The sequence below is a fragment of the Lepisma saccharinum genome, chromosome 8, assembly GCF_977018435.1.
Source record: "Lepisma saccharinum chromosome 8, izLepSacc3.1, whole genome shotgun sequence".
Lineage (NCBI taxonomy): Eukaryota > Metazoa > Arthropoda > Insecta > Zygentoma > Lepismatidae > Lepisma > Lepisma saccharinum.
The window spans coordinates 33,736,445-33,751,111 of NC_139236.1; the positions used below are offsets into that span (position 1 = coordinate 33,736,445).

General features: G+C 37.3%; 1 protein-coding gene across 5 annotated transcripts in view; it reads right to left on the bottom strand.

Annotated features, from left to right (window-relative positions):
* Nucleotides 1–1,551: 1,551 nt before the first annotated feature.
* The window catches only part of LOC145990922 (uncharacterized), a 28,718-nt gene continuing 15,602 nt past the window's right edge, over nucleotides 1,552–14,667 (bottom strand). For all 5 annotated transcript variants that reach the window (XM_083126451.1, XM_083126452.1, XM_083126453.1 and 2 more), the window contains exon 8: nucleotides 1,552–4,585. In XM_083126451.1, the coding sequence (XP_082982577.1) occupies nucleotides 4,496–4,585 (90 nt within the window). In that variant the 3' untranslated portion in view covers nucleotides 1,552–4,495. The remainder of the gene's footprint in view (nucleotides 4,586–14,667) is intronic.

Below are 14,667 nucleotides of genomic sequence, written 5' to 3' on the forward strand. Positions count from 1 at the left end.
AGCCAAATGAAAACACAGCAAATGACCATGTTGTTGAACAAGTCCTTTGAGAGGGCAAAGGAATAACATCAGTGTGTTATTTGAGCCATTAGATGCTAAATTCTTTTCCGCTTACTGAAATACCTGCTCCCCTTCCCCTCTACTGGGAATGTGGCCACCCAAGTATTCAAATTTCCATCATAAAGGTAAAATACGAGTTCTGGGTGGCAGAGAATAAAGCACTCTTTCCAGGGCTCCTCTCAGTGGATGGAAGCACTTATGTGGTAGCTGGAAAGATCTGCCAGCAGACCATTGAGCAGCAGGAACTGTACTGGGAGTATATTAAAGTGTGAGCTTCAAGGTCAACTGTCTTCTCACTCCCCTCTTTCACCTCTTCCCAGCAGCAGTCATATTTGTAGAGAGGAGGTTTTTTTTATGTCAGTCATTTAGTAAAGCGTTGGGCACGAAAAACCAGCCTACCTCATCTTGTCAGACGAGAGAGCGAGAGAGAGAGAAAATATCCAAACTATTATTTCTTCTACATTCGGTCATTCCACCACCCCTCCATCTGTAGCTGCAAGTCTTCTTGTTTTTTAAGCACATTAGGGTAGGAGAGAGTTTAATTTCATTGCATGTTAAAAAATAAAGTGCTCCCCTAAAATTTGCACCATGCCACAAATGTGTATAGGGGTGTTGAGTTAGAACCTCACACTTCCCTGATCATGGCTGAATGTGTGGGTGATGTGATCAGCACCATCAGCTGCCTTTACCCAGTTTCCTCAAAGTATCCACTTTATACTATGCTGGGTGGGTGCCGGAGCCACTTGAACAGGTGGAAAAAATCCTGGCTCCCCCCCCCCGGTATCAAACCCGGGTCTCTCGCATGGTAGTCAGATGCCTTAATGACAGCTACCTTGGCTCTCCCTGAGTGACCTTAATAGTGCTATGACAATGAAAATATCACTTGTATGCCACATCGAGGGAAACCATTCGGCAGGCAGAACTTCAATAAATAAAGTATGAGTATTATTGCACATGTGTAGTTTTTTTCTTCTTTTCCAAACGTTAGCTGATATTCTAGAAATGGCAAGTAGTATTAACCTCAAACAAGTTTAAAAGCTGACTGGAGAGGCAGAATGACTGTTCAAAGCATTTAAAGGGGAATAGATAATTTGGAAGGAAATGAAGCCCACATCCATATACCACGAAAACACTACAAAATGGAGAGAAATATAACCAGATTAGATGATTTTGATAAGAAAGTATGTGCATAGATCTGTTTTAGTTTTTATGACCATGGAGAATTTTGAACTGCTGAAAAGCTGAGACTTGATTTAGAAGAAAAATAAACTTCAGAGGTTCAAAAAAAAATTGTTCGTAATTCTACAGAATTTAAAGAAAAGTATAAAATATTGTAATCAGAGAGAGATAGCATCAGCCAAACATGGGAACAGTGCCCTGGCTATGCGTGACCGTGAGGCTAGCATTTTTGTGTCCTGCAGTATACTTACCAAAAAGTAATAATGCATCCCTCCAAAACAGAATACATCTAGTAGAAATATATTAGCAATGTCGTATTTAAACAATTTATTATTATATACAATTACAAAAAAAGTAGCATACAAAGCTTGAATGTAGGTATGTACCCAAAGTCATGCAAACACACCAAATACAGAGATACAACACATACATACACAGTGTAAAAAGGCACACACATACACCCACTCAATAAACTTGGCTACCAAAATGCAATGCTCAATATTACAAAATATATGTATGTATGTAATAGTACAAACATTATTTCTGATGTTTTTCACAAATAATAAAACAGGAAAGATATACGGTAACTTATACAAAATTGTGATGACGCATATTTACTATCGGTTGTTATTATAAATTTTAGTCCCACTAAATCTCTCTCTCTCTCTCACACACACACAAACACACTCCTTTTTCCTCCTTCTCTTCAATTGCTGTTCCAAAGATACAAGGTATTATAACACATTTTTTTAACTTATTGAAAATTTATGTGAAAACTGTGACTCAAACAGGATTTAACTTCTAGAACAAGTTATTTCATATTGCTAGCTTAGTTGTATTATTGTAGAGTTTGTCCAATTCATCCAATTTTTTGCTAATTATGGATATCATTAAGTATTGGGACCAGAAAACCTACAAAAGTACATTTAATATTAAATTATAATCTCATAGGAACACATTATTGCATTGTGAGGTTCTAACGCAGTAGAATTTTTCAGTTGTGGTTACACAGTTCCTGTTTTTATTTGGACAGCAGGGGAGGGAGGAAGCATGGTGCCATATTTTGATTTCTTCAAAACTTTTAACTTCCATGGAGTGTGCCCATCTGCTCATCATTTACATGAGGGCATGGCATTCATATCAATGTGAACCAACATTTTTATGTTAATAACCAAAAATAGTTGTTGTTTTCTTTAGCAGGACTATGAGATTAAGCTTAATATTGGTAAAAATAATGCATGTGAATTCTTTACATACTTTTAAGTATATATAATATCAGTTAATGATAACGAAATGGTTGCAATGACTAAGATAAACAAACAAAAAAAAAATGCTGGATTTTGATTTAATGTTCTTGTCTCATTTTTCTATTGAACAAAATGTGGTCATTTAGCCCCACATATTCTCCAAGTTGGCAACTCTGCTTTTGCTGATTATTAAATTTACATACATGTTACAACATATGTTTCCTATTCACATCACTATTTAAGCACACTGCTTTCTCCTTCTCACAAACTAACAACGCAGAAAGAATTCATACACTTATTTGTTCTGACAATTACACAGTGTGTATGTATTCCTTGAAGGAGCAGCACACTTATTTTGCACTGCTTTTCTGTTTATTTTGGATAATCATAACGAAAATCATGAATTGTGATTAGATGAATTAACACTCCCAAGACAGCCAATGCCCAAGGCATGACTTAACCTGGAGTAATTTATGTTGAGAATCGAACTGAACACATTAGGCCACCAAGACTGTTCTGTAGGACTACCAGAAAGCACAGCAGATGGTTACATGCTAAGTTAATATAAACTGAACAGCCAGTACTCAAAGAGAGAGAATTAAGTTTTGAGTTGTTATTTTTTAAGTCCACTTTATGCACAGGAAGGCTAATTGCGACTGGCTTGTGCAGCCTGATATGCCACTATGGTGTGAAACTTGCTGCTGATTGGCTCGTTCCCAAGCAGTATGTTTTGCGTGTCACTTTGGTCTGAAATCTCCCTAACTTGTATCGTTTGTAATTGATTAGTAAAGTATTTTTTTCTAATTATTATTATTATTATTATTCAAAATTTGGTGTGACAAAATGTCAGTGGGCAAACATAAAATGTTGCCAGTCAATGAAAATATTTTTATTAAAGTTTTTCAGATTACTGATATTAAATCTAATACCGGAAAAACTTTCACTAGTTACACATATAAAAACACACTGAAACCTTATTATGTCAGTCTATAAGAGTTGTACACAAACATATTTTTTAATATTCATTTACATCATAAACACAGTATTACAATCAGTCTATTATCATTATAATTATTCTGAAGGAATCCATTTTTTTGGCACATAATATTGCCACATAATTAATCACGTTTCTTAACTAATTCACAATATGGATTCCTGAATGGTATCAGTTAGTACCATGGAAAAAATATTATTTCTGATATCTGATATTGGTAATTAGCATATCACTATGAAATTAGCCATAAAATTACCAAAGGGATAAAAATGTTTTCCCTTTAAAAAATTGTAAATACTGTTATTATCAACATATAAAATACAACCTTTACAGCACTTTTGTAACTATCACTAAAAACTAAACAGGTGAGTGACCTAAAATTACCACTGGAAATATTTTGTGCACAAAAAATATTGAAAAACTACTTTCGCAGATATAAAGGTATGAGAGGGACTAACTTTTTTTAAAAAATATGGATAGCCCATATTATTTTTAGTGCAATTGAAAGTAGAGAAAAATTCATTCCGTAATATGTATACGATATCAATGCTTCAATATTTTAAAAATATTGACTCGATATCGATATCGCACAGCCCTACTTCAGAGATGTCTGTGTCAAGCGTCAACTTCACGTTACAATTACTTGAGAACTACTTGACATATTACAATGTAACAAAAGCCATTCTTTGAATTGCACTAAAATAATATGGGGGTTTCAATTTAAAAAAACAACAAAAACAACAACATAAGTTTGTGTTGAAAATTATACTTCCTTACTTAGTTGAACATACTGTGTCCACAAATTTCATGAACCCCTCTCACACCTTTATATCTGCGAAAGTAGTTTTTCAATATTTTTTGTTGTTCACGAAATATTTCCGGTGGTAATTTTAGGTGACTCACCCTGTGTAATTAAAATATTTCTGAAAATTCACAGTTACAGCAATAAAATAAAAAATATTTTGGTTTGAATTTCTTTCGAACTGGAATGTTCCTGTAAATTGGGAGAAATTTATCAACTTCCCCTAAATGTGACATAACCAAAAGGACTAATTTGAAGACATATGTTGTAGTGTTGCTCTACATCCTGGATATCAAAGACAACCTGTAAATAAAAACAATAATTTTGAGTTCACGCATGACTTACGTTACGTACACACAACATATGGAAATTTTTAATGGATGAAAAGTAAAACTTTAATTCATAGCCTGAAATATTTTCAGTAGTATAGTAAAGTTCATTCAAGACTGCAGTTCAAAGAGTAATTCTAATGCTTACTCATAACATACTTTCATGTGTTAATTTCTTGGTGTACTACATCTGTTTTTTAGTCACCTGAGTACTTCACCACTGAGGCTCTTTGCCCCTTCACCCAAACTTCTTGACAATAAAATGAATTTGAGTCGGCAAAAATAACAAAAACAAATGTACTGTTTATAACAAATGTCATGGACATTGACTCATTATCAAGAACAAAGTAAAACACATCTAAAAACTCAAAATTTACTTTGAAAGAGGATTAAGGGGTACTCATCATACACACAAACCTCATAGAGGATTATACGAGGGTCATTCAGAAAGTATTCCGTTTGGGTATAAAAGAAACACCAGAACATTGTGCGAGTTTTTATTATATACAACTGAAAGAGACAACTCTAAGCTATTTTTCTGCATAAGCACCGTTTCTGTTGAGACACTTATCATATCGGCGAACAAGGTTTACAATACCCAGGTCAAAGACATCAGCCGCCTGTGCATTCAGCCATGCAGAACACTGTCCTTGAGCTCCTGGTCATTGTTGAAGCGCTGTACACCCTAGCCACTTCTTCATTTGTGGAAAGAGGTGATAATCGCTACGGGCCAAATCTGGGCTGTAAGGAGGGTGGTCAAACAATTCCCACTAAAAATGTTGGAGAATGTCCTTGGTTCGAGCAGCAGTATGCGAGCAAGCGTTCGTGCATGAGAACAATGCCAGACCTCAACATGCCATGTCACCTGTTTTGAATTGCTCGTCGCAATTTCTTCAAGGTTTCACAATACACTTGCGCGTTGATTGTTGTGCCTCGTTCCAGGAATTCCACCAAGAGTATCCCTTTTCTGTCCAAAAACACAGTTGCCATGAGTTTTTTCGTGGCTGAATACACAGGCAGCAGATTTCTTTGACATGGGTATTGTAAACCTTGTTCGCCGATATGATAAGTGTCTCAACAGAAATGGTGCTTATGTAGAAAAATAGCTTAGAGTTGTCTCTTTCAGTTATATATAATAAAAACTCTCACAATGTCCTGGTGCTTCTTTTATACTAAAACAGAAGTTACTTTCCGAATGACCCTCGCACTAACTGTGGGTTCAGAACTTGCTAAGACTGCAAGAAAATCAGTTTTGGGTCCATTACACGAAGAGATCGATATTTGAATGTGTTCCAAGCAAGTCCATCTTGGTTTGCTTTCTTCAGCCATGTCAAAATACAACTGAACTGAAATCTCAGCAAATGGAAATTTTAATCCCTTGCTAATGGCAAGGAGTATACAACATTAGATAATGAAAAAAACAACAACCAAATTCTGTAATGCTAGTCCTTTGAAGGTGCGATGAATGCTGGATGGACCAAATTTGCAGGGCAGCATGACAAAGGACAACTCTTTGGGGACATGTAATCCCTGTTCCCTAATTTTGGTAACAAAAAATGGAAAATATGTAAAATTTTAGAAAACCATATAATTTTGGGAAAATTTTGAAAATCGAGTATTTCCCAGTAGGCCCCTAATTGTTGCATGTTGTGAACAAGTTATTTTGTTTACATTATTATCTGTAAAAATTAAAATACATCATAAAAAAGTGGTGGATGAAGTGTAATACAGCGTTTATGAATTCTATCCCATAATGTTCATAGGGGAAAATCTACATGTTCAAATTGCATTTGTTAATAGTAACAATAATTTTTTTGCGATTTGAGTATGTATGTTTATGTATGCACATGAACAAAAAGATAAAACTGAAATATCATGTATAGTTTCATGGTTGATAAACGTCTGGAAAACAGGGAAATGTCAGGGAATTTGGCTTGTCAGGTTGCAAAATGAACAAGCAGTTCACTTCCACTTCTGGATTTGGTTCTTGTGATTTCACTCCCAAAAAAGATTCAGTTTAGAAACTTGTTTCTTTCATTATTATGATTCTCAGTCTTGTGCAAAACTATGGTTCCTTCGAATTTCTGTAATAAATTTTCACCTTTATAATACTAGATATTAGAAAGAATATCAAAGTAAAACTTTGATATAAAAACAGTCCAGATATCTGATTGATACCTAAAGTACATTGACAATATGATCATAATTTTCAGAAAGGTTGGTGAAGATGAGGTTATCGTCTACTATTTTATAGATCTTAGTCGGCATTTCCTATAGAATTCCTATATACACCTTACCTTACCATATGGCGCTCCTTGTGGACTTTGGCATCCTCAACTACGTGTCTCCATCTGTCCCTGTCCTCTGCAATCTCCCACCATATTTTCACCTTCAAGTGACGCAGATCATTTAGGACATTATCCATCCATCTCTTCATTTGGTCTTCCTCTTCTTGTTGAGTAAATTTTTCTCTTGCATCACCTTCCTTTGCATTCTATCCTTTCCCATTCTCTGTACACGACCCAGCCATCGGATTCATTGTGATTTAATAAATCTCACCATATCCTCTTTCTCTATTATGTTGTTAATTTCTTCATTAGTCCTTATTCTCCAGAAACTGTTTTCGATTATCGGTCCATAAATTATGCGTATCACCTTCTCTCAAATTTGCGCAATGCCTTCCTCTTCTGTTTTATTCATTACCCATGTCTCAGCACCATGTGTTATTATTGGTCTGATTAATATTTTGTATATGGTGATCTTAAGTTTCCTGCATATTAATTTGCTTTTTAATAACCACATGTTTGCCTAAGCTCTATTGCCCATGCATATCCTTTCCTTTATCATGCTGCCTTTTTTGTTTTGTTCATTTATAGTCAACCTAGGTACTGCAATGAGCAGACTCTTTCAAATTCCTTCCCATTCATTTTTATCTTTTTCTCTCTATATTGAGCTGGTTTTTGTGTAATAATCATGCATTTTGTTTTATTGACATTAGTTTCTAATCCTAACTTGTTTGCAGCTTCTTCCAGCCTTTGATACGTTCTCTTCAAATCATTTCCTGTTCTTGCTATTACTGCAATATTGTTCGCATACGTGCATATTTGAGTGCTCTTTGTGAAAATTGACCCTCTCTTATCTACTGTTTGTACTGCTACATGTACTGCCAGTATGAAAAGTGTAATTGATAATCCTTGTTTGACTCCTCTATAGTAGGGGAATTCTCTGCTTGTTCTGTTCCCTATTTTTACTTTTGAGCTGGTCTGTTTCATTGTCATTTCTATAAAGTTTATCAATTTATTAGGGATTTCTAGTTCTTGCATGGCTTTAGTGAGTTTAGGTGTTTATACTGTCAAATGCTCTTCGGTAGTCAATAAATAAAATCAGGTCTATTGCGTGCTCGTAGTGTTTTCAAATTTTCTGTTGTATTACAAATAATTGATGTGTTGTGCCCCCTCCTGGTCTAAATCCATGCTGATATTCTTCTATTATGTATTCAGTGTATTTTTTCAATCTTTCATTAATACTGGTAAGGACTTTATACACCACATTTAGCAACCTTATTGGTCTATCGGTAGAGTATACTGTGCGATCCCCCCTTTTTCTGGATTGGACAAAATTGTTTCAGGAGCTCATGAATTTCTTTTTTCATTGGCAGGCCTGCCATATTTATCGTTTCTCTTATTATACCATCTTCTCCTGGCACTTTGTTGTTTTTCATTTTCCTGATTGTTGTTTCTATCTCCACCAACGTTGGTGTATCTTCGGTACTACCTTGATTATATACAGTATTTCCAAGTGCTCCTGTTAGTTCCGTTTCTTCCACTTCTTTCCCTAGTTGTTCTTGGTAATATTCCGCCCATCTTTCTAATTTCCTATACTGATATCCTATCATTGCTCCATTTTTATCTCTATATCCAATTTCCTTTGGTTGATAGCCTTTGTTTACTTCTTTGATTGCAGCATATACTTTCCATGTTTCACTTTGTTTACTCAGTCATCTATCTCTGTCATCTGCATCTTTCTTATCTCTTTCTTTTTCTGTTTGCACACCTTATTAGCTATATTCCTTTTTTTCGCTGTACTTCTGAATGTTTCCTCTAGTTTCCTTTTGTATCATCTTTTGCCTTGCTTCATTTTTCTCCCTTATTGCTTTCTCGCAATCCTCATCAAACTATGGTTTTGGGGCTGTTGTTTGTTTATGTCCTCCGATTACTTCTTCTGCTACTTCTTTTAAAGTTCCCTGTATTTTCTCCCAGTGTCTTTGGATTGAACCCCTCTCGTCTTCTGTCCATCTTTGTATTTTTTGTGTTATACCCTCTTGGCATCTCTGTCTAGTTTCTTCTTTCTTCCATTGTTTCACATTCCATTTTATTCTTCTCAGTTGTTCTGTTTGTTGCGTTACTTTTATTTTCTCTCGAACTTTTACTTTCAGAAGGAAATGGCCCGAGTCACTGATAGGTTCGGAGTGAAGGACATGGTAATATAGATTAATATAAGTTGCACAAGATAAAAACCAGACGGTGAACAATTAACATATTTAATAGAAACTGGACGTTATGTCCGAAACATTCAAGTACATTGAATCCTTATAGAGCAAGATTATACACAGAATACATCTGCTTATGATTTATTTTCTTCTAGCCGTGAAGACCAAGCCTTGTAGCCATACGCTTAATACCTGGACCGTATCATCCCTCCAGGTGTCCCATTAAAAAAATCAGGTATGCTGATAACCGTATCGATCTGTTGGGTGGCGAATCCTGGTTGACTTCTCAGAAATGAGTGAGGCATGTTAGGACCTGGTCCTGGGTATCCGGCTCGATCTGGTGTAGGTTTTGGTACTGTTCCACTGGGGTTGGCTGAATTTCTATTTGGTATTGTAACGTTGAAGTCGTCGCCATCTGCAGTGTCACGTGAAACACGTCTCTTCAACCACCTGGGATGTACCACTCGTTTCATTCCATCTTCTAGCATGATTTCGTAGAGGATGCTATCCCCAATACGACAAATAACAACTCCTGGGATGAAATTCGGAGTACCGTGTTTAGGCGATTGAACCCAAACTGCTGAGTTGATGGCGAAACTTTGCTGACTTCCTCAGCTTGAACGGAGATTCACTAGACAGAGGCAGATTGTTTTGTTCCCACCAAAATCTGGGTCGGTGTTTCAAGACCGAAAGTGCTGGTAGGCTTCCTTTTCCACCCAGTCGCGTGTTCCGAAGAATGAAAAGAAGGTTGGCAATCCCCATATCAAGTTCAAGTGTGCTCAGATTGGGTTTGTCAGTTATAAGCTTGACAAGAGCGGTTTTGACAGTACAAACGTATAGTTCGGCTAAGCCGTTGCTAGGGCTGTGATAAGGTGGTGAAGTAACATGTTTGATGCCATTCTTAAGGCAAAAGTTACGAAATTCGAGAGAAGTGAACGTTGGGCCGTTGTCGGATACGATAGTATTTGGTATCCCTAGCGTGGCGCAAGATTGCATAAGCCAGCAGATCGTTTCCTTTGAGTCCAATGTGTGTACAGGCCATACTTCTGTCCACTTGCTGAAGGCGTCTACTATCAGTAGGAACTTACGCCCTGCAAAGAAAAAGTGGTCTATATATATGCCATGTCTCGTTCACATAAGAAGCGAGAGGCCATGAAGAATCGGGTCCGTTGCGGACCTTAGGAGCATTAGCTCGGCATGTATTGCAGCTCGCTACAAAATCCGTAATCTTTGCTGACATGCCTGGCCACCAAAATCTGGATAGACACAACTCTTTCATGCGAGTTGAACCTATGTGTCCATCGTGTAAAGCTCTAAGAACTTAATTCCGTTTAACTGTGGAAATGATAAGTCTACCCGACCACATGAGTATTCCCTGCTTGTACGTAAGGTGAGCTCTTCTTTCGAAGAAAGGTGCGAGCTTCTTCCGTTTGGTAGACGTGTCGAGTTGATCTGGCCAACCATTTACTACACAGGAGACAACTAATGAAAGCAGTGGGTCTTCTGAAGGGGCGTTCTGTATTGAGTCTCGACAAAGAGGAGCTATAGAGTCTTCAATGGACCCGAAATATACATGAAGTTCTTCTTCTCCAGCTGGTATTGTGTCATGTGTTTGCATAGGCAACCTGCTTAGCTTAGCTGGAATGAATTATATTATATCGGTATGAAGATAAAAGTAGAGCCCATCTCATCAACCTATTGGATGAATGTTTTGAACTGGCTCGATCCGGAGAAAAGATAAACTTTACAGCACGTGCATCTGTAACAATCTCGAACTTGGATCCGAGTAAAAATTTGTGAAATCGCTTGATTCCGTGAACTATAGCTAGAGCTTCTCTCTCTACCTGGGAGTATCTCCGCTCCATCTCACTGAAGGTGGTAGAAGAGCAGGCAATGGTCTGCAGACCGTCGTCGGCTCGATGACACAATTGTGCGCCACAGCCGAAAGGAGACCCATTGGTGATAAGTACAATTGGCTTTGTTGGGTCGAAAGGCACAATAGGATTTGCCTATCAAAGTTCTGTCATGATGCTGTCGAACTCGTGTTGACAGTTATTGTCCCAGTTCCAAGATACGTTTTTCTTGAGTAAAGAAACCAAGAAGTGAAGTTTCAAAGCTAAGTTGGGAACAAACTCTCGATGAAAGTTGATCATCTCGATGAAAGATCGTAATTGTGATTTGTCTTGATGTGGTGGAGAATTTAGGATGGCTTCCAAGTTCTTGTCTGACAGCCGTATACCAGTGACGTCAATCTTGTATCCTAGGTACTCGATAGATGAGGTTAGGAATTGGCTTTTGCTGGCGCTTGCTTTCACATTGTGTTTGGCCAGACGACTCAGGACATCACACGTGCATGTGAAGCATTCTTGCAATGTTTCACCTCCGATGATGACGTCATCAAAGTAGAAGGAAACTCCAGGAATGTCATCTAGGACCATTTGAAACAGATCTCCACTTATGTTGATGCCAAAAGGTAGTCTGTGAGGTTTATATAATCCCCAAGGTATGTTGACGACAGTGATGGGTTTGGCAAGTTCCAACTGTCCGTAAGCCATTTGAATGTCAATTACCATAAAGTAGTTACACCTGGCCAACTTAGAGAAAATATCCTCGACTCTAGCAATGGGAAACTTGACGTTTCCAGTCATTTTATTCACCGTTCCTGAGAAGTCAGTGCAGAGACGAAGTGAGCCATCTTTCTTGGTAACAACGACAAGTGGTGAGGCCCAATCAGAATATTCGACCGGTTCCTATAACCCTACTTTCACTAGATTTCGGATGGAGTCCTGAACACGGTAGTGAATACCGTAAGGAACTTCGTAATGTCTATGAAATACTGGTGCGGAGTTGGATCTCAGTGGTATATCGACTAAATAAGGTGCAATGGGCTTGGTCAAATCACCATCAAAGATTTTCTCCTATCTAGAATAAATTTCTCACCTTAGGTCGTCGGCACCAGCGTTAGTAATATTACCTTGTACGGTGTTAGTTGAAAGAACACTAGCTGTAACTAATAATCGCCTCCAAGATGGTTGAATAATGTCCAACCATGTACGACCGATCAATGGATATGATATAAAAGTTTCTCCTGACAGAGAAAGACAGGTAAAGTATAATCCCTATTGTCTAAGTATAATTTGACGGATGTTTGTGCTGTAACACATACATATCCTTCGTTTACACCTCGTAATCTTAGGCTGGAATTAGATTTAACATAGTGTGGAAACAACTGGTCAAAATACTTTTCGTTGAAAAGAGTAACAGCAGACCCAGTATCTACTTCACATTTAACAATACACTTATTGATTTGGAGATTTTATTATGAAGCTATACGAACTGAATTGCTGATCCAAAATATGTTGAGTAGAAGTAACCAGTGTGGAATGAAGACTGAGCGCATCAGTGTTGAGATGGTTGAAGCTGAACGTAGACAACTCATCGGATGTTGTGCTCCGTGAGATTGAACTGGACGTTCTATTCACTGCTCTATCATTCTGCATCTTTCTGCATTGTATATTCCAATGGCCTTTTCATTTGCAGTAGCTACAGGTTGTGTTTCTTGCCGGACATAGACCTTGTGCGTGATTCTTTGTGTAATTGCCGCACTGGAAGTGTGAATTTTTGCCTGGTATCTATTGATTTCTGAGGTTGATTGCGGCTGTTCTGCTTCATTTCGCCCGAGCGTGAACTCGTCGAAGGGCCTGTGTGGCAATCTGGATTCATCTGTGTCAAATTTCTTGAGTTGGTGGCAAGAGTCACAGAATCTGCATTGTACTTATTCGAGAATAATTTAACTTCTCGTTCTAATAACTCACAATGCAAAGCAATTTCTTGACATTTAGCAAAGGATAGATCACTTTCAGATAATAATATTTTTCTAGTACTGTCTGACTGTACACCAACAAGGAATTGTTCAACAAGTGCCTCATCTAAATACTGCTCATACGCACATTTGGCTGCTTGTTGTTTGATTCTCACTACGAATTGAGTAACTGATTCTCCATGAGACTGAATAAATTTTCGAAACTTGAATCTTTCCGTAAACTTGTTGGTTTTGGGCCTGAAGTGCTGAACCATTTTGTCGAGAATGACAGCATATGTTAGATTACATGGCATTTCAGGAGCCGTAATATTGCAAAGTACTTGAAAAGCCTTAGGACAAATAACTCCTAATAGAACTGCGGCTTTCCTTTCATTTGCCACATTCTAGGCAAGACAGAGTTGATCAAAACGCATGAAATAATTTTCGATATCTTCATTTTCTTCAGCAAATTCGCTGAATGTAATGTTGAGAGCCATGTTATTGAAACTTCAAATTACATTAACTGATAGAAATCACTGGCATGTATGAAAGTTATGATGTGTAACTGAAACTTGCTTTTGCAAAAGCGTGAACAAAATTAGCAACTTAAATGTTACCTGTAAGACACAGTCTTGTTGATTTGCTACATGAAACCTTACTTGTCAGTATCCCGTGCCGATAAAGTCATCCTGACGATACAATTAGAATCATTCAAATCCTCTATTCACTATCCGCAGCGCCAAATTGATAGGTTCGGAGTTAAGGACATGGTAATGGTAATATAGATTAATATAAGTTGCACAAGATAAAAACCAGACGGTGAACAATTAACATATTTAATAGAAACTGGACGTTATGTCCGAAACATTCAAGTACATTGAATCCTTATACAGCAAGATTATACACAGAATACATCTGCTTATGATTTATCTTCTTCTGGCCGTAATGGCCAAGCCTTGTAGCTATACACTTAATACCTGGACCGTATCAGTCACAATTAGGTCCTCTACAACTTTTGACATCTATGACTGAAGAGGAGTATCTCTGACATACCAAGACACGGTCCATTTGGTTTATTGTTGTTCCATCTGGAGATATCCATGTCCCCAAGTGTTTATCTTTATGTGGGAAGCAAGTGCTTTTTATTATCAAGTTTCTCCTAATTGCAAACGGATCGAGTAGATTACCATTGATATTCCTTTCTCTGTGTAAAGAGTAAGATCCACTTATTCCTGTTTTGTTATCCTCTTTACCAATTTGAGCATTAAAATCTCCCATAACAGTAATTAAATCATGCTTCGGTTATTCTTCTAGTGTTTACTCTAACTTATTGTAGAATTCCTCTTTCTCTTGGTCATCCTTATCTTCCGTGGGAGCATATGCTGATATAATTGTTGTATTTCTAGAAGATCTTTTAATTCTGATCTTGCATATTCTGTCACATACCGGCACAAATTTTGCTTCTTTCGTTATTATGAAACCTGTACCACTCTGTCCTGTTCCACTGTAAAACAACGTGAAGTCTCTTTTGTCCAATTATTTTCCTGTAGTTTACGGTTATTACAAGCATAAGAAAACAGTTTTTTGTTGTGACGTTTCACGAGAACACACGTAAACTACAGGAAAATAATTCTACAGAACAATGTAGAGTTCCAGCCCATCTAATTTGTTGTAATGCTGCTATCTGTATACCATTATTTAATATTTCTTGTGCTATGTCCTGCATATTCCCAGGGGCTAGCATTGTCTTTACGTTCCAGGTGGT